The sequence below is a fragment of the Tupaia chinensis genome, unplaced genomic scaffold (genome assembly GCF_000334495.1).
Source record: "Tupaia chinensis unplaced genomic scaffold, TupChi_1.0 Scaffold000354_1, whole genome shotgun sequence".
Lineage (NCBI taxonomy): Eukaryota > Metazoa > Chordata > Mammalia > Scandentia > Tupaiidae > Tupaia > Tupaia belangeri.
In genome coordinates, this window is record NW_006159849.1 from 8,260,771 (window position 1) to 8,280,626 (window position 19,856).

A 19,856-nucleotide genomic window follows, 5' to 3' on the forward strand; every position below is an offset into this window, starting at 1 on the left:
GAGGAAAGTCCATTAAAGAGACTACAAAGCTATGAGTGGTAAAGAAAACCAGTAAGGGTAGCAGTCTGACCCAGGACTAGTCATAGTGCTAATTCATGAGCTGTTTCTTCCTCGTTGGATCTGAAAGGGAAAGGGAGGAGGAATTACCAGAACTTGGAGACTGTAACTATATATGGTGAGGGCTACTTGACCAGCGCCATGCTCTTAGTAAAGGGACATGGCCAACATATGGCAACCAGGCAGGACGAGGGTTGGGGAAATAAGCCTCTGACTTTATTCTCCTCCCACCCCACACTGGTCAAATCCCATCAAAAGCTGGAAGGCAGGGAGCCCACTGGCACCATCCTTATAGGTTAGCCTCCAGAAGACTGAACAGGCAGAGAAGAGTAGGGCAGATCTTGAGCAGAAAATGGAGATGCACAGAACAATCATCTTTCATATTTTTAATTGCAGAGTTATAGGGTCAATGGAGGCACTGGCTTGTAAGTTTCTTGTTTCTATTAAAAATGTTTTTTTTTTGTTTGTTTTTTGTTTTGTTTTGGTTTTTTGAGAGATTTTTGTTATAGGGCATATGCACTCACTAAAGAGACAGAGAGACAGAAAGCAAGAAATCATCCCCCAGGGAGGATGGCCACACCATAATCCCTTCTCCTCCATTCTCCTCTCGGGATTTTGGGCATACACATGCACACACACACACACACACACCTGGAGTTTCAAGCCATCAGGTCTGGGACTCAAACTGCAGTAGGTCATATAAGAGTCCAGTGATGTAACTGCTATGCCATCTGCTGGTCCTAATTCAAGGAGTTTTCGATGAGGCACAATTTATCTATGGAACACGTCAATGCCCACAAAAAGCAGAGGACCCCCTGCTTTATCTATCTCTCTTCTCCACTCAGTGCAGAAGAAACCCAGAGTCTGGATATGCCTTCCCCACCTATTCTGACTGGAATAAGAAAAGTAAAGAATTTTAGCATTTAGGCAATATGCCTCTCAGCTCTGGGCATCTTGCTCATCATCAGGAGAAGACTGGGCTACTAAGTTCAAGAAAGGGTGTGGAGGGAACCAGCAGTTAGCGTAATGGCTATGTCGCTGGACTCCCACATAGTCGACCCCGGTTCGCGTCCCGGACCCGGTGGCTTAAAACTCACGCCGGGTGCGTGTGCGTGCATGCCCAAGAGCCCGAGAGGAGAATGGAGGAGAAGGGATTGAGGTGTAACCATCCCCCCTGGGGGGTGACTTCTCGCTTTCTATCTCTATGTCTCTCTCTGTCTGTCTGGTGAGCGCACACGTCCTATAGCGAAAAACCTCTCCAAAAATAAAAGGGGGTGTGGACAAAATTTCTGGGGCTGACAGCGTTAACTCTAAATAGTGTTTTGGAACAGAGATGATTGTAAAAATGGTGTTTGTACCAAGCACTGAACATGAGCCTGGCCTGTTTTAGGAGCTGTACACATATACAACAGTCCTATAAAGTGAGAATGTTGTTCTTATTTTACATGTGAAGAAACAAAGCTAAGAGAGGTGATAATTCATGTTGCAAGCCCATGGCTAGTAAGTGGAAATGGGCAATAATGAATTAGATTCTTGATTTATTATAGGATCTGTCCCTCTTTTTAACTAATATTGTCCAGGGGTCCTGGTACAATGGTTCCACTTGGCAAAGGAAGAGAGAAACCTATCTGAACATCCAAGAGAAAACTCTGCAGAGAATATGTGTGAACCTAGGTGTGATTGTGTCTCCATGAAGTGTGTTTTTATTTCTCTTCCACCAGAATGCGACTTTGAAGAAAATCACCTCTGTGGCTTTGTGAACCACTGGAATCCCAACGTGAACTGGTTTGTTGGAGGAGGAAATATTCGGAACTCCCACTCTATTCTCCCATTAGATCACACCTTGAAGAGTGAACTGGGTGAGCTGGGGACAAATGGAGTCCTTTTCACAGCATGAATTTTTCTGTCATCCCTTCCCATTTCCTGCACTGACCTAACTGTGGCTTCTGTCAACAGAGAAGGAGGAGGGAGGGGAAGAAGGGATGAGGAGACCTAGTGGAAGAGTAAGAAAGAATATGCAGTGAGATAGAGGGTGTAAACTGAAGGTGTAAGCTCTGTAACTAAGGAGAAGGCCACCTAGTTAAAGGTTTATCTTCACATATGACCTGAAAATGCTATTTTTACATTTCCATTTTATGCTTTTTTCTTACCTATTTGTTATTTAGTATTTCTCATTTATTTTTTAAAATAATTATTTTATTTAACTTTATTGATTTATTTTAATTTGACCAGAGAGGGACAGAGTGAGAGAATGAGAGCAAGAGCAAGAGAGAGAAGAAAAGTGAGAAAGCAATTCCAGGTCTGGGAATTGAACCATAGTCAGCCATGTGAGAGTCCAGCACCCTTAACCACCACACCAACTGCTGGCCCCAATATTTCTCATTTCTAAAGCTGAAATAATCCCAGGTGACTTTTCACTAAAAATAGATTGAAGGATACAAACAAGTCTTTAAGAACTTCCCAAGTGGCAGTGAGGTAAATTAGTATCGTAGTACAGATCATTAATTCTGAATACAGGTGAAACAGGGCCCACTAGTGACCAAGTAGGGTGGTCTCTGTGAGGTAAATGGGGAGGTAAGATTTAGTTGTCAGTGAGAAGTCAGCTTTGAGGAAAAAAACCTCCACAGAAACAAGACAAGGGCTTCCATAACTGTGTGCTAACATTGCTAGATTCTGGTAGGCTTTGTAAAAGTCTAAGTCATCTCACAGTGGCAAGATAGCCCAGTCCTCAATTCTAAGGTTTTCATGTCAGGAGAAGATTCTAGTAATTTTTCCAATTTTGATTATCTTCCATGTGGATACTGATGTGATCTACTCAGTCCCAACACATTGCTAATGATGGCCGTGTGTCACCATGCAGGAAGACATAAACGTTTTATAGTACTTGACTTTTTTTCTCTTTTTTCTGTAGTATCTCTTCATGTGAATGTTTTTAACAAAGTCTCCACCTTGTTTTCAAAAATGCCTATCCTGCATCTTATCTTCACTCTAGACAGTCGTCATTTGACCTTATTGGTTCTCTTTGCTCCTACTCTATCTCCTCCTTCATATCAGTCTCGGATTCCATTTCCTATAGGGGCCAACCAGATTGTACAAGCAAGTGGCCTGTGGGCTAGTTGAGTTCTGTGGCAAACAAGAAAGCAGAGGCTTTGTACAAAGACTTCTCACCTCCAATGAATTGCTGCCGTGTGAGAATGAAGCTCAGGTTGCCAGATCTTCTGATTTTGTGTGTGTGTGTGTGTGTGTGTGTGTGTGTGTTTGACTACACCGGAGTCCAGCAACATAGCCATTATGCCAACTGCTGGCTAGAGGGCATGTGTACATATAAACATGAGAGAAAGAGAGAGAGAAAGCACTCCCCAACCGGACCTGATCATGCCACAATCATTTTTCCTCCAATTCTTCATCCTATTAAGATCCTGGGCACACATGCAACCAGCTGGTGTGATTTTTGGAACAATAGTGCCAAGACTTAAACTCTGGTCAGCCATGTGGGATCCAGCTTCCTAAGCATAGCACCTAACCACCTAACTAGGTTGGTCCAAATTTCTCAAGTTTTTAAAAATTAGTGGATATTTTCTTAAAAACACAGTGTAAAACAACAAAGTACAGCTGCAAGTCAGACTCAGTTGGTCAACTTCTATTTTATAACCATTTTTTTTTGAAGAGGTTTCTGCTATAGGACACATGCACTCACCAGAAAGACAGAGAGAGACAGAGAGATAGAAAGCGAGAAATCCCCCCCAGGGAGGATGGCCATGCCACAATCCCTTCTCCTCCATTCTCCTCTCAGGATCTTGGGCATGCATGCACACGCGCCTGGTGTGAGTTTAAGCCACCAGGTCCAGGACTCGAACTGTGGTCAACTACATGGGAGACCAGTGACATAGCCATTACACTAACTGCTGGTCCCTACAACCTTTATTTTATAGATACCCTTTCTTTTCCAACATGTCCAGGCTTCTTAGAACAAAATGCTTACAAATAAGCACAAGTAAAAAGATTAGAGTCTCATGGGATTTATCTGTTTAGGACAAACCCAAACATGGATCTAGCTTTTTCAGTCACTTGACTCTACAATAGTTATAATGGGGAAATGAGAATAAAAGGACAAGACAAGCCCCTTGGAGCTACTAGATGGCATGGAAGTTGAGGCAGCCAGATCTCACACGGCTAACTGAGCAGTTTGAGCTCCAGACTTGGCTGCTTGAAAATCACACCAGGTATGTGTGCATGCAAGTCCAAAATTCTAAGAGAAGAATAGAAGAGAAGGGATCACTTGGGGAGTGATTTCTCATTCTCTCTCTCTCGCTCTCTCTCTCTCTCTCCCTGTCCAGTGAGCACACACACTCTACAACAAGCTAAAAACAAACAAACGAACAACAACAACAAAAAAGGGACAGGTCTCCTGCAGTCCCTACCCAGTTTTCATTTAAGAAAGAAAAAGAGATTTCAACCACAAACACAAAGTAACACAAGATAGTTTGTGTCAAGTGCAGTTTAAGTGGTCCTCCTCTTCCTCCCCTAAAAAAGAAAGGTGCTGGGTATTCAGAAAAAAAGGGGAGGGATCACTTACTCTGAATATTTTAGAAGACATGATAAAAGAAGTAAATTGCATTTGAAAGGTAAGTAAGTGTGTTTTTCTATTGACATATAATGAGTACATATTTGTGAGTTACAATGTGATTTTTCAGTGCAAGAATAAAATGTGTAATTATCGAATCAGTGTAATTAATATATCCATCATCTCAACTATTTGTTATTACTTTATGATGGGAACATTCAATGATCCTCCTTTTTAGGTACTCTGAGTTATACATAAATGATCATTAAGTATATGACCCCACTCTATTTTGTACCATTTGAACTTGTTCCTCTCATCTCTGTATTTTTTTTCCCATTAACCAATATCTCTCTATCCCCCTCTCCCACCTACACTTCCCATCCTCTAGTAGTCTTCTATTCCATACTTCTATGAGGTCATGTCTTTCAGTTTCTACATATTAGTAAGAACATGCAGTACTTCTCTTTCTGTGTCTGGTTTATTTCATTCAACATAATGTACTCCAGGTCATCCTTGTTTCCTCAAATTACAGGATTTTATTCTTTTTTAATGACTGAATAGTATTCTATTTTATGTGTCTGAGTATATATATTGGGTTGTTAGGAGAGTCATGATACATTTTTGCCTAGAAAAATATGTCATGACTTTCCTGATGACCTAATAGATTACATAACATATATTATAAAATATATAAATATATGTAATAAAAATATAAAATATTACATAACACATTTTCTTTATCTAGTCTCTGTTGATGGACACTTGTGTTGATTTCTTTTCTTAGTTATTGTGGTTAGTGCTGCAATAAATATTGGTTGCAGTCCAGATACCTTTATGGCATAACTAATTTCTTTTCCTTTGAATATATGCCAAATCCAGCAGAATTTCTGGATTATACAACATTGCTAGTTTAAGTTTTTGTTTGTTCTTTAAGTTTTTGCCTTAGGGTGCATGTGCTCAGTGGAGAGACAAAGACAGACATAGTGAGAGGGAAAGTGAGAAATCACCCCCTCAGGAGGGATGGCCATGCTACAATCCCTTCTTCTCCTTTTTCCTCCTGGGATCTTGGGCACATATGCACATGTGTCTGGCATGATTTTCAAGCCACCAGGTCCAGGACTTGAACCATAGTCAGCCATGTGGGAGTCCAGCAACGTAACTACTATGCCATCTGCTGGTCCCTAGTTGAAGCTTTTTAAAGAACCTCCATACTAGTTTTAATAATGGCAATCCTAATTTATATTTCCATGAAGGATGGGTATGATTTTTGACATGTAGAAACAAAAGAGAACAGGAGCAATGATACAGTGGTAGCAACTATCTGGGGTAGGTCGGGGAGATACATTGCTGAGAAAGTGCAGGGGCAAATTCTAAAAGGCCTTGGATGCCAGGAAAGAGATTTTTTAACTTTATTTTACTGACAATGGGAAGCCATTTGAGGTCTTTGAGCAGCAGAGTAACACCATCACAGCAATGTATTTAGGTGGATTAATCTGACCGGTAACTATCTCAGTAGATGGAGAATACAAAGGTATAACAAGTGTACAGAAGAATGCCATAGAGGGGCCAGCAGCTGGTGTGGTGGTTAAGGGCACTGGACTTCCACATGGCTGACTGTGGTTTGAGTTCTGGACCTAGCAGCTTTCTCTCTCATTTTCCCTCTCTCTCTCACTCTGTCCCTCTCTGTTCAAATTTTAAAAATAAATAAATGAATATAGCTATATAAAATAATTATTTAAAAACAAACAAAGAATGCCATCGAAACTGTTTCTTTAGATATATGCAAGGTCATTTCTTTAAGAAACTGAAATAGGAAAAAAGAAAGACACTTTTACTTTCTACTTTTAAGAGTAAGGTTTAGCTCTTTCTCTCTTTCTTTCTTTCTTTCCTTCTTTCTTTATGGAACATAGTTTAGCCATGTAATAATCCTCTTGCTTCAGCCTCCCAGCTAGGACCATAGACATATGCCATCAAGCCTAGATTGTTTTTATACAAAATCCTGCTGTGTTGTCCAGGACAGGCTTAAGCTCTTGACCCTCCTTCTTCAGCCTCCTGAGACACTAGAATTATAGGCATACACCAGCACACCCAGCAATTACATTGGTCAGGGAATTGGTTCCCCATAGTTCCCCAGTATGAGGAACAAAGCATCTTAGTAGTGCATGCCTATCACTTTAGACAGTGATACGTGTGGAGTTTCCCTACGTAGTCACATTTTAACCATAAAAACACATGGCCATCTCCACTTACAGCCATTGTAGGAATCATACTGTAAGTGTTCTGTCTAGAATGAATGATACCAGGCATGCAGGATAATCCATGAATCTGCATGAGTGTTTTAAAATACAAAAATGAGTTAACTCAAAACAATAAAATGTCACTATCTCTGAGAATTTTGTTTAAATTAATAAAGCAACTAACAATCTTGGGGTTTCAAGGAAGAAAAGCCAGATAAAGTTTTTTTCATTTATGGAAATAGGCTAGTTTTAACATTGTTTTTCTGTCAGACCTTAAGAATCTAGTGCAGGGACCAGCAGTTGGCATAATGGCTATGTCGCTGGACTCCCATGTAGTCAACTGCAGTTCGAGTCCCAGACCCGGTGGCTTAAACTCACACTGGGAATGTGTGCATGCATGCCCAACATCCTGAGAGGAGAATGGAGGAGAAGGGACTGCAGTGTGGCCATCCCCCCCTGGGGGGTGATTTCTCGCTTTCTGTCTCTCTGTCTCTCTCTGTCTTCCTGGCGAGTGTACATGCCCTATAGCAAAACTTCTCAAAAAAAAAGAATCTAGTGCAAAGAGTGGAAAGGATCTTGAAATATGGAAGTGTTAAAATTGCAATAATCCTTGTAGTCTTTATTGCAGTTACATGGTGGTATAAGCTTAAAGATGGGAAAATGTTAGAAACTTTTTCCATAATCACTTAAAAATTAGTTTTAATGTTTAATCCTCTGAGTAATCAATGTTATGATCTAGTAATTATTTTTTCAATACACCATTTTCTTTTATTCTTTAAAAAGATTTTTGCTATAGGGCACATGTGATCGCCAGAGAGCTAGACAGAGAGATAGACAGAAAGTGAAAAATCACCCCTCAGGGAAGATGTCCATGCTGCAGTCCCTTCTCCTCCACTCTCCTCTCAGTATTTTGGACATGCACACACAGGCACCTTGCATGAGTTTCAAGTCACTGGGTCTGGGACTCAAACCACGGTTGGCCATGTGGGAGTCCAGTGACATAACCACTATGCCATCTGCTGGTCCCTAGAACATCATTTTTCATCCTCAGTATTGGTAATGGCCAGTAGACTGGGGAGAACACATATTTCTTAGGAGAGGCAACAGACCTATGAACTAGAATGAAACTATCCATTTGACTATGTTCCCTGAAGGCAATCAATCCACCCTTTGAAGAATGCCATATCCCCCTTCCTCACATTCACCTACTACCATAAAACATTCTGGCCATATTTGTGTCAATAATACCCCAAGCCTTACCTTTTCAGGTCTCCCTTGGCCTATTTGCAAATGAAGACTTTTTTTTTTTTTTTTGCTATAGGGCGCATGCGCTCGCCAGACAGACAGAGAGAGACATAGAAACAGAAAGTGAGAAATCACCCCTCAGGAGGGATGGCCACACCACAATCCCTTCTCAATCTCTCAAAAAATAATGTAAAAATAAAAATAAATAAATAAAAAACAAAAACAGTCACTGACCTCAAAGAAATCAACTTTTCCAGAATGTTGTTCCCTACTACATCAGGGTATATTAGTCTTTATATGGGGGATGAAGAATTATATGTGGCCAAATAAACTTTGAGTTAAAGAAGGCTAAACAGAATATGTTAGCACTTCTTACTGCCTTTAATGTAGTTCTGTGTTAATGTATATTATAGCATTTCCAAAGTGATCTAAATACCAAAATGCTACATAAATATGCAAAGTGATACACAGCTAATAGAAAAATAAAATAAATGAGACAAGACCACAGAAAAATGAAAGATTATCTTGGTTTGGGAATTCAGGGAAGGCTTCTAGAGAAAGTAATAGCAAAACTGGAATTTAGCCAGATGGATAAGGGGAAGATAAATGTAGTATGTACAAAAGTGTAGAGGCATGAGAGCAGGTGGTTTTTTTCAATGTTTGGAAAGCATCCGAGAATGTCAGGACCTGTGATGATACAGAGGAGACCTAGACCCTGGGTTACATTACTACTCAAGGTTAGCAGGAATCCTGGAAGCCTACATTCCACTGGCTTCATTCAACTCTTCTCTGCTGTTTTACTCCAACTGTTCTTCAACTTTCAGAATGATATTTTCCTTCTCCTCCATTCTTCTCTCATAATTTTGGCACCCACACACATGTGCCTGGCATGATTTTCAAGCCACCAAGTCCAGGATTCAAACTGTGGTCAGCCATGTGGGAATGCAATGCCTTAACCATCATGTCACCTGCTGGTCCCCCAAAATAAACTACTTTACTTCCATTTTTCCATGGCTTCTTAAAGTCCCCTTTTACATATATATTAGCTTATACACATTCATAGTCCTCATGCTTAGGCTCCTGTGTAAGTTTTTCTCCTATGTAGGATAGGGCTAAAAAAGATAACTTCTAGAGATTCCAAAATATTTGAAGAGCTCTCCCCATTTGACTCAAAGATTTGGCCAGGATCACTCTTGAAAAAAAAAAAATCAAACTTTAATGCCCTGAAAAAGAAAGGGGTTGCTTCTTATTATGTTTGCCTTCTGTGTAGATTGTTTTTACCTGAGATCTCTCTATTTGGGTGCCAAAGTAAATAATAAATGATTCATATGTCTACCTGTAGCAACAAACTGCTCTGTATGAACCCTTTGCCTGTTCAGGTCATGTGCACTAGAAGCATGCAGATGCCTTTGCTGTCAGGTAAAAACTAGAAAAATGAACAGCAGGGGTAAAGAGGAGCTGTTTGCCTTCTCAGAAATTTCAAACTGTGGGGGGTGGCAGGGTGGGAAGGGAGTTATCCCAGTAGGGTGCTGTTCTTTGTGTTGTAGGAAAAGGAATGGTGGATGTTAATATCTGAAAAAATATGACACAGATCTGAGTTTTCCTTCATGTGCTTTTCTGTTTTTAACTGATTGCCCCAATAATGAGTCAAAAATTTTAAGTGAGCACTGTGTTCCCAAAGTCTTTTCTGATGATGGAAATGGCTAAAATAGCGCAGTAAGAACTGTAGTGTGAAATCTTTGGAATAGCGGAGGGAAAGTGATTTTTATCCCCTTTTTCTTAAATCTGATCCACCACATGAATATCTTTCTTTGTTAATATTTTATGAAGTAAAACAATCTTTCAGGAGGTAACCTACTGACAGCACAGATCATTATTTCTTAGCAAAAAGTAGATAATTGCTGGAAAAAAATAATAAGGGAATTTTTTTTTTTCTGAGATTTTTAAAAATCAAGCCTGCTAATGGTGCCACTCTGGAAAGAGCTGGACAAGGTTTCAAAATCTAAAATAAGGTCAGAATTATTTTATTTCACTAAAGACCATTGGATGGATGATCTCTCCATAACTTATGACACATTTCTCATTTCAGTTTGGGTTGAGCTCAAGGGCCATTTAACAGCAACTACGTGTTCGTTCTCTGCATCGATCCATTTGGTTCATGGCACAAGCACTGGGTAGGGAAGCAGCTGTATTGATGTTTGCACTACTGCCTTTGTACAGGCTCTGCTGGATCTTCCCCCCAACCTTGAATGACGTTCTATACTGGCTCAGTCACATATTAACCGTCTCATTTGCAAGGATTAGGTTCAGCTAAGTCACAACTATAATGTAGATCTTCCCCCCCAGGCTAGACTACAGAGCAGCCTGTGAGAAAGGTTTGTGCTTTGCCTCTCCCTACTTCTTCACTTTCTCTTACTTTCCTCTTCTACTCACTGTGCCCCTTTTGGTTCCTTTACAGTTACAGGGGCATAATGGGGGATGGAACTGAAAGTAAAGGACCAGAGACAAAGAGTTTTACTTGCCTGGCTTTGTTTAATCTGGAGTTGATGCCCTTCATACTACAGGTGGCCAAATTCTGGCCATTTCCCTCATGGCCAGTGAGGAATCTCACGTCACTGTTCCCGTACAGGACTGATGGGCTCTCTAGGTAGCCATCCATGAATCCTCCTGAGCTCCTATAGGTAACTGCATGCCTCCCAGCCCCCTTCTCCTGGATCCACCAGCCTACAGGCAGTCCTCTTGAGGAGTCTTTTCAAGGTACTGCAGCTCACCTGCCTTCTTAGGCCCAGAGAAAACTCAACATCATTGCCCCCATTAAGTGCAGCTGACTAGAAACAAAATCCTTCCTCTGTTTTTCCCCGAGGGGTCACTCTAGTCAGCATTTTGCAGTCAAATGTCAGATACCAGTCTCTGTACCCACAAATTCCAGTTATCGTTGATCAAGTCCTCTCAGGAATTCTGACTACACTCATCTCTAGGTCCAAGAGAACTGCAGAGCCCAGGAATTTCTGCCCATATGGGAAGAAATGAAGTTAGGTGGAAGTTTCCCTCCACCACCCCTTCCACAGTGGTTGTTAAGCCCCCTCTGTAGGATCAAGGTAAGAAAGGAAAAGCAACCCCTTTCCTTCTTCTTCCCTTGAGAGGTAAAAAGGAAACATGTAGAGGTCCACCATCACAAGTCTCTTAAAGAAACCCTGGCTCCAGTATCTCTGATCCATCACTAGCCTTCTCATATACTCAGGCCAGAGGGAAGAGATGAGCTAAGAGGGAGAGGCAACTTAGATGTCAGGTGCTGCCACTTAGCATACTGATGGTCCAACACCTCTCTCCAGAGGGTAGAAGTTCTTGTCATCCATTGTGCTCGATTTTGAGATATCAGCATAGAAGTCCCCCTTAATGTTCATGTATATTTACATCATTCTTGAGACCTGTACAAACATACTAGAATTTGACTCTATTACAGTAAAAGCCACCCAAGCCTCTAAATAAAGGTTCATGAAGACAATGGTTAGATCCATGGAGTGGGAGAGCAGGCATACTAACCTGCTGTCTTTGGGTGCTGTCTCCTCCCCTGGAAGCGAACCAGCAAGTATTTTAATCTGTGTATATATAAAGGCTGTCAGAAAAGCCATATGATGTATTTTTCTATGCAAAAATGCATCATGACTTTTCTGACGATCCAATATTTCTTCAGTGCAAGTTGTCTCCCTCACAGGGAGACAGTTTGTCCAAACAACCAGTGACACTGACAGAGACATTGCAACTGCAGTCCAAACGTGGCCAACAGGGCTGAATCACAGCTGAGTCAGAAGATGCCTTTGGTATCATGGCCAAGCTGAGGGCAATCTTTGGGGAACGGTGGTTAGCCAGACAGTTTGGAAATAAACATTTAGGAACTGCCTTCAAAGTCCTTTTCCTAATTGAAGAGAAAATGGCTGACTATCAGGATTCCACATGTAAAGCTTAGCTAGTACAGAGGGCTGCTGTAAGAAAGGGATCAAATTTCTCTCCAGAAACAAGTGTATACATATGAGGTAACTTAAAAGGTTCATGGAAAAACAGAATTTAAATACAAGCTTATAGGCCAGCAGGTGGCATGGAGGTTAGAATGCGGGATCCAACATAGCTATGCAGTTTTGAGTCCTAGACCCAGTGGCTTGAAAATCACGCCTGAAACATGTGCATGCATGTCCAGAATGCTGAGAGGAGACAAGGAGAAGGGATTGAGGAATGGTCATTCCCCCACCCAAGTCTCAGTCTCTGGCGAGCACACCTGCTCTATAGTGAAAGTAAAAAAAAAGGTTTATTTTGTTACCAAAAAAAAAAGTGAAATCCATGCACAGTTTTTTTCATAACATACATTTTGTATAAACTTTTTGAAGATCCCTTGTACTATCACTGCAGGCATTATCCCAGTATGATCCTGTGCTATGGCTCAGAGAATTACTGAAAATAGATCTTTCAACTGAACTTGAAATAGTTTGTTTCCTAGAAATTTCAAGCTCTTTGTATATTATCTAGAATGAGATAGTAATAAATTGACTCCCAGTCTAGGTATGGCAAAGCAGCACAGTCTTTAGAAGAGCAGCAATAAACTTCACAATTCTCGATCTTACAGAGAAACCCATTCTTCCCAGATACTCTTCTTTTTTAGTTAAAATTTTAATACTTCAAAATTTATGTGGCCTATACAATCCCCAGTAATTTGGCTGATTATAGGATCCTTTCTAGCTAACGTCCATCTATACCTAATTGCATCCTACTGAAATCTTAAAGAATCTCCGGGACCAGCAGTTAGTGTAATGGCTATGTTGCTGGACTCCCATGTATTCGACAGCGGTTTGAGTCCTGGACCTGGTGGCTTAAACTCACGCCGGGAGCGTGTACGTGCGTGCCCAAGATCCCGAGAGGAGAATAGAGGAGAAGGGATTGTGGCGTGGCCATCACCCCTGGGGGGGGATTTCTCACTTTCTGTCTCCCTGTCTCTCTCTGTCTCTCTGGCGAGCACACGCGCCCTGTAGCAAAAACCTCTCCAAAAAAGAAGAAAAAAATCTTACAGAGGACCCAGAAGATTGTGTAATGGATACATCGTTGGACTCTCACATGGCTGACAGCAGTTTGAGTCCCAGACCTAGAGGCTTGAAACTCACGCTCGGTGCATGTGTGTATGCCCAAAATCCAGAAAGGAGAAGGGAGAAGGGATTGTGGCATGACCATCTCCCCTGGGGGATGATTTCTCACTTTTTGTCTTCCTGCCTCCAGCAACTACACGCACCCTACAGCAAAAAGTCTCTCGCTCAAAAAAAAAAAAAAAGAATCTCACTGAACATTACTTCTCCTAGAGATTCTTTTTTCTTTTTAAAACTAATTTTAGTCTTTTATTTTAATATATTACATCCAAAAAACCATTTGAACATATAAACTATTTTTAACAATGATATTTTATTTTACACTGTGTGGGGGAGGTATTATCTTCAAAACATAGTGTGCTTTTCTCAATTTGGATAATAAATTTTCATCAGAAGTGCTTCATCTACATTTAGATTTCACAAAATTTTTAGTTGACAAAAAATAAATTCACATACCCAAATTCTTGACATAAAGTTTCCTGACAGTGGAACAGAGCTGTTAGTCTTTAAACTTAAATAAACAAAATTAAAAGTTGAGTTGTGCTGGCTACATTTCGAGTGCATTGCACATATGGCTGCTAGTAGCTGTTGTACTGGATAGCGGAGATGCAGAAAAGTGGTTTGTCCTACTGAGGTCCCCAGACTGGCAGCATCACTGAGGAACTTGCTCTAAATATAAGTTGGTTTTTTTTGTTTGTTTGGGGTTTTTTTGAGAGGTTTTTGCTATAGGGTGTGTGTGCTCTCCAGAAAGACAGAGAGAGACAGAGAGACAGAAAGCAAGAAATCACCCCCTAGGGGGGATGGCCACGCTGCAATCCCTTCTCCTCCATTCTCCTCTCGGGATCTTGGGCACAAATGCATATGCGCCCGGCCTGAGTTCAAACCACCAGTCCGGGACTCAAACTGCGGTTGACTACGTGGAAGTTCAGTGACATAGCCATTATGCTAACTGCTGGTCCCTAAATACAAGTTTTTAAGAGTCTGCCACAGACTACAGAAGCAGAGACCCTGGGGATGGGGCCCAGCACTCTCTCAGAGCCCAGAAAGTATTTGATGGACGCTAAAGCTTGAGTACCACTGGCCTAGAGAAACCACCTTTAAATAAGACTGCACAAAAGTGGTTTTCATCACCTAGTTGTAGAAAGGAAAGTGGTACAAATCCCTGCCCCATTATATTTTGAGGCTATAAAACCAGGGACTAAAAGGTCTTGCTTGGGTTTTTGTTAATCCAGGGTAAGTATCTCAATAGGATGTCTGAAATGTGTGACTGGATTACTAAGGAGGTTGAGCTCAGGACTGGACTCAGATGACCTGTCTCAACTCATTTCCTGACACCTAAGGTCCCGGGAATTACAAACACTCTAGACATGTACAGACACCGTCAGTATAGCTCCAACTCCAGTGTTCAATTATCAATGTTCGTATGTGTTCACCACTGCATGAGGTTAGAGCCAGCAGCAGACAGAACGTCAGGCCATAGAAGGTACTTACTCTTCATCTCATCCATGAAGACTAGCTTATCCCTTGCTCCACACCCTGGTTTGGGTTTTTTGCTCTTCAAAACTCTAAAATCCAATTTCCCTATAATCTCCACTGCTCAAGGAAACGCTCTTTCTGCTACTGTAGTTTTAAGTCACTTCTAGAAGTTCCTGTTACTTCAATACCAGACAGCTTTATCTTGCACAGCTAGCAGGTTGTTACATTGCCTTCCTGGTGTTGAAATCATGTTCAAGTACAAACAGGCTGTCTCACAGGTCAGCCTGTGCCTATTTTAAGAAATCAGCTGTGGTCCACACAGCAATTAAGTCCATCAAAACATATGTCCTTCTTTCATAGAGTCCTAGCCTCCGGAGTCAGAAATGGCCCCATGGCTATTCTCGGAGGATGTGAGTGGAGGGCTGCAGGCTACCTCTAGACAAGGACACTTACCAAGGCAGCAGAAATCCTCCCCCCTCCCTGGGCTCAGAAACATTACAGAAGCCAAGGTAAAGCCAGAGCTGTGGTCAGCTGTGTGGTGTCTAAGTGACAGTCCTGGCTGACTTCATCCAAAGGATGGAGCTCCTTTGCTCTTTAAGCCACTTTATATCATTGATGTTATAACTTAACCCATCTGGGACCATCATTTATTATCTTTCTGGTTGTTTATTTTGCCAAATAATTTTAATCTTTTATTGAAAAAGTTTTAATAAACTTTCAAATTGTCTGCCATGAGAAGTATGAAAGTACTAGAGCATAAAAGTTACCTACAAAAGTTACCTATAAACTTAGAGTAATATGCAAAAATAAGCTAACAGGCCAGCAGGAACAACTGTCAGTCATGTCATCTCTATTTTCCACCTGAGTCGCAGGGTCAGCCTACTGGCAGACAGGGCACCCACCGCTCCTGGAAGCCTGGATTCAGACGCTCGTTGCTGAACACCAGCTTTGCTGACAGGGCAGCTCCCCCCCCCCTTTTTTTTTAGAGGTTTTTGCTATAGGGTGCGTGCACTTGCCAGACAGAGAGAGACAGAGAGACAAAAAGTGAGAAATCACCCCCCAGGGGGGATGGCCACACCACAATCCCTTCTTCTCCATTCTCCTCCTGGGATCTTGGGCATGCACGCACACGTGCCTGGCGTGAGTTTTAAGCCACCGGGTCTGGGACGCGAACCACGGTCAACTACGTGGGAGTCCAGCGACATAGCCATTATGCTAACTGCTGGTCCCAGCTCCCCTACTTACAGTTGTAGTCCCGAGGGTGTCTATGCTGAATACAGAAGGTGTCATGACACTGGGCACAAGCCACCTGCAGCATCTCTTTCTTTTTCATCCCTCCTTTGAGCATTGGTATGTTAAAATTTTCTCCTTATTCTTCAATCTCTGTCAGTGTGCTCACCAACGACCACATCTGGTATCTCTCCCTTTTTTATTGGGATGGAGGTGTTACCAAGTGGGTATACTGGACATAAACAGCGTTCTTGAATGCAAAAAGACACTTAAGTGCTGAATATGTAAAATGATCTTTACAGAAATCTTGTTTACATGTATCACATTTTAGTGGAAGAAAATCTAGCTGCTTGCAAGTTTTTTCTGAACAATGCTTCCCCAAATCAGTAAACTCCATTATGAAAACAGTGTCAGAAACACAGACGGCAGTTAAATTTCACCTGAGTACCAGAGTGGCTATGCCCGGCCGAGCCCTGGCCCACTCCGGTCCATATCTAGCTCTCTGCAGGGACCCGGCTGCTCCACTGAACAGTGGAAGGTGGTAAGGATGAAGAGCAATGGCGTCCCTCCCTGTAACCAGCCCTGGAGGGTGGGGAAGGTGAGGCAAAATGAAGGGCCACACCAGTACCCACGAGGCTTCTGATGCCCATCCACACCCACAAGAAAAGCTGGTATCCACTTCTAAAGAATCTGAAAACTCTAGAACCCTGAGTCAGATATAGGGATTGGCCTTGTTGAACTGGGCAGGAAAATTCTTATAACATCAGAAACTGGACATAATTTTCCCAAAACTCCAAGCTACCTTCTTTATTTTCCTTGGCAAGGAGTACTGAATTCCATCTGCACCCACCCAACTGCTGGCTCCTGTCCTCAGAGTGTATTGGGCCCAATGACATAGTCAACTTGGGTTGTTTGGTTTTTCCTCCAGCCTGGCCTCTTGGGGCAGACACCTGAATGATGATTCTGAATCATCCTACTCCTTCAACTGGGATGAGAAATTTATGATGAGCTACTTTGTTTTCCAGTGAGAAACTTAATGTTACTCAGATTGTTAGCACATAACACTGAACTCTGGCAACAAATGAATGATGGAGAAGGAAAGGGGCAACAGAGTGTGGTCTAGTCTTGTGGTTCCATGAAAGACTTGGGATCAGCAGTCTTGGTCTGATTCCCAGCAGCCTCTCTGACTCACTTTGGGCAGGTCACATGGTGTTTGCTGGATGCTTTTTGGATCACTTGGCCTAGGATTTTGAGAATAAGTTGTCAGTGAAGCACTTCAATGGCAAACACATGGATTAAAATACTGTCCACAAAGCGAGTAATTGTCCTTTAAAAAATAAAAACTACAAGATGTCTGTCTGTCCCAGCCCACGGGACGATCGAACAGGCTACCTGAGTGAGAGAGCGGAGGTCTGGAACTGGCGCAACGTCAAAACACAGGAGCGACACAGTGTCACAGCTCTAAATGGTATACAGTCGCTCGCTCGTTTATTGAAGGCCAGAGAACATTCTTATATACACAGCAGGGTGGTAATTTGTTGCTCAATATGTAAATGAAGGATATGTTTTGGACCAGTAATTGATTGTTTTGTCAGGGAGCGTTAACCAGGGGGCAGAGCTTAGGGGCGGATTGCTGTCACGGACCTGATTGAGAAGCTGCTTGTGGATGTTAGCTAGGTTGGGGAGCCTGGGGCAGATTGTTTACTCCCGTAACAGGGAAGTCCAGAGGTCATCGTGTGAAAGTCATTTCAGCCACTTTGGTGCATGTGGCTCTCCACATCTGTCATCTGTAAGGAAGATGAATTTATAATGGAGCTGGGATGAGAAATTTCTCTTGTTCAGCATAGTTATCATGCACTCTGGAAGAAGAATGAATAGTTTTAAGTGGATTTGTGAAGTTCCTCCAATTCATAAAGTCTCCTAGAATCTTTGGCAATAGATGCTCCTCATCCTGAACAGAATGATTTCCCTCATTGCACAAAATATTCAGAAAGTTCGTGGAACACACACACACACTGAAAAACCTATACATGAATTACACTTTTTTTTTTTTTTTTACCAAAATAAACTCTCATTTAATTCAATTTTTTTCACAAACTTTTCAAAGTTCCATTTAGGAAGTCATTAGGCACAGCGCCTGATAGACACATTTTTGGGAATCCACAAAAATGTTTTAATTTTATTTTAAAATCAGAAAAAGGGGCTGGCAGGTGGCATGATGGTTGAGGATGCTGGACTCCCACATGGCCAACAACAGTTCAATTCCTGGACCTGGTGGCACTCTCTCTCTCTCTCTCTCTCTCCCTCTCTCCCTCTAGTCAAATTTAAATAAATTAAATTAAATTAAATAATTCTTTTTTTAAAAAATCAGAAAATAAAGTGAATATAGTAACAACAAATACAATAGTAACAAATCCAGCATAGTTTACATTTATGCCAATGCAGTCAAAAACTAAAATGTTTATGAAGGAAGATGACCCATAGCAGCAGAAGTGCCTAGGGCCTCTATGTAGAAAGAGCCTTTAGCACAGGATGCAGATCTGATATCAGGAGAAACTAGGCTGATAGGGTTGCTGAAGAGCCCCACTCTGGTGTCTCTGCTGTGCTTGGTCACTGGTGGGGAACAGCCCAGAGTGGTGTGACCTTGGTACAAAGGTGAGGCACCTGGGGACTTCAATTATGGTTCCTACAGCAAGTTCTCTTGAAGGAGATCTCAGAGGCCTACCTGCAGGGCCCCTACAGAAGTACTGGAAAAACAGTGTTATATTGGACTACTGGAAAAGTCATGATGCATTTTTACGTGGAAAAACAGAAAACATACATCGCAACTTTTCTGACAACCCAATAGCTCTACCCCACTTAGTGTCCCCACAGTATAACTTGCAAAACAATATATATAAAACTTGTAAGACATGTCACAAAAGGCAATAAAGGCTTCATCTCTGCCTCAGATGATGCTCACATGAGTTCTTAGAGACTAGAGTCATGTAACAGAAGCTAGCTGGTCACATGTGCTCCCTATTTCTAGAACATACTAATAGAGGCTGGCTGACCTTTAGGAGTATTTATTTATTTATTTATTTATTTATTGGAGAGATTTTCACTGTAGGGCACGTGCGCTTGCCAGACAGACAGAGAGAGACATAGAGACAGAAAGCGAGAAATCACCCCCCAGGGGGGATGGTCACGCCACAATCCCTTCTCCTCCATTCTCCTCTCGGGATCTTGGGCACGCACGCACACGCGCCCGGCGTGAGTTTTAAGCCACCGGGTCCGGGACATGAACCGCGGTCGACTACGTGGGAGTCCAGCGACATAGCCATTACGCTAACTGCTGGTTTTAGGAGTATTTTTAAAAGACATTCAATCTTGGGACAGGGAGGAGTGACTTTCTTCCTATGTATCAGAGATTCTTTGATGTTGCCCATTCTAACATTCTGATTCTTTCTTGAAAATCCCTCCCCAGATGTGGCAAAGCAGAGCCCATTAGCCGATTTCAGTCTGCAGATAATATGTTGCACACAGTTTTTAAAAAACATGGGAGGAGGAGGCCAGCAGTTGGTGTGGTGGTTAAGGATGCTGGACTCCCACATTACCGACCACAGTTCAAGTCCCGGACCTGATGGCTTGCTTTCTCACTTTCCGTCTCACTTGCTCTCTCTTGATCTGCCCCTCTCTGGTCAAATGAAAATAAATTAAATTAAATTAAGTTAAATTAAATTAAATAATTCTTTTTAAAAAATATGGTGGGAGTTGGTATGGGATAAATTACACTCCCTCTGAATGCACATGCTGAAGTTCTAACCCCCAATACTTCAAAATATGAACTTGTCTGGAAATAAGATCATTGCAGATATAATTAAAATGAGGTAATGCTGCAGTAGAGTGGATCCTAACCTAAACTAATGTGCCTGGGAA

At 41.9% G+C, this 19,856-nt stretch overlaps 1 protein-coding gene and 1 pseudogene across 1 annotated transcript in view; one reads left to right on the forward strand and one right to left on the reverse strand.

The window, feature by feature from the left end:
* MAMDC2 (MAM domain containing 2) overlaps positions 1-19,856 on the forward strand; it is a 221,395-nt gene that overhangs the window by 97,017 nt on the left and 104,522 nt on the right. Inside the window, exon 5 of the mRNA XM_006152470.2 lies at positions 1,779-1,916. Within this exon, the coding sequence (XP_006152532.1) occupies positions 1,779-1,916 (138 nt within the window). The remainder of the gene's footprint in view (positions 1-1,778; positions 1,917-19,856) is intronic.
* On the reverse strand, positions 15,919-16,369 carry LOC102470013 (AN1-type zinc finger protein 2A pseudogene; annotated as a pseudogene).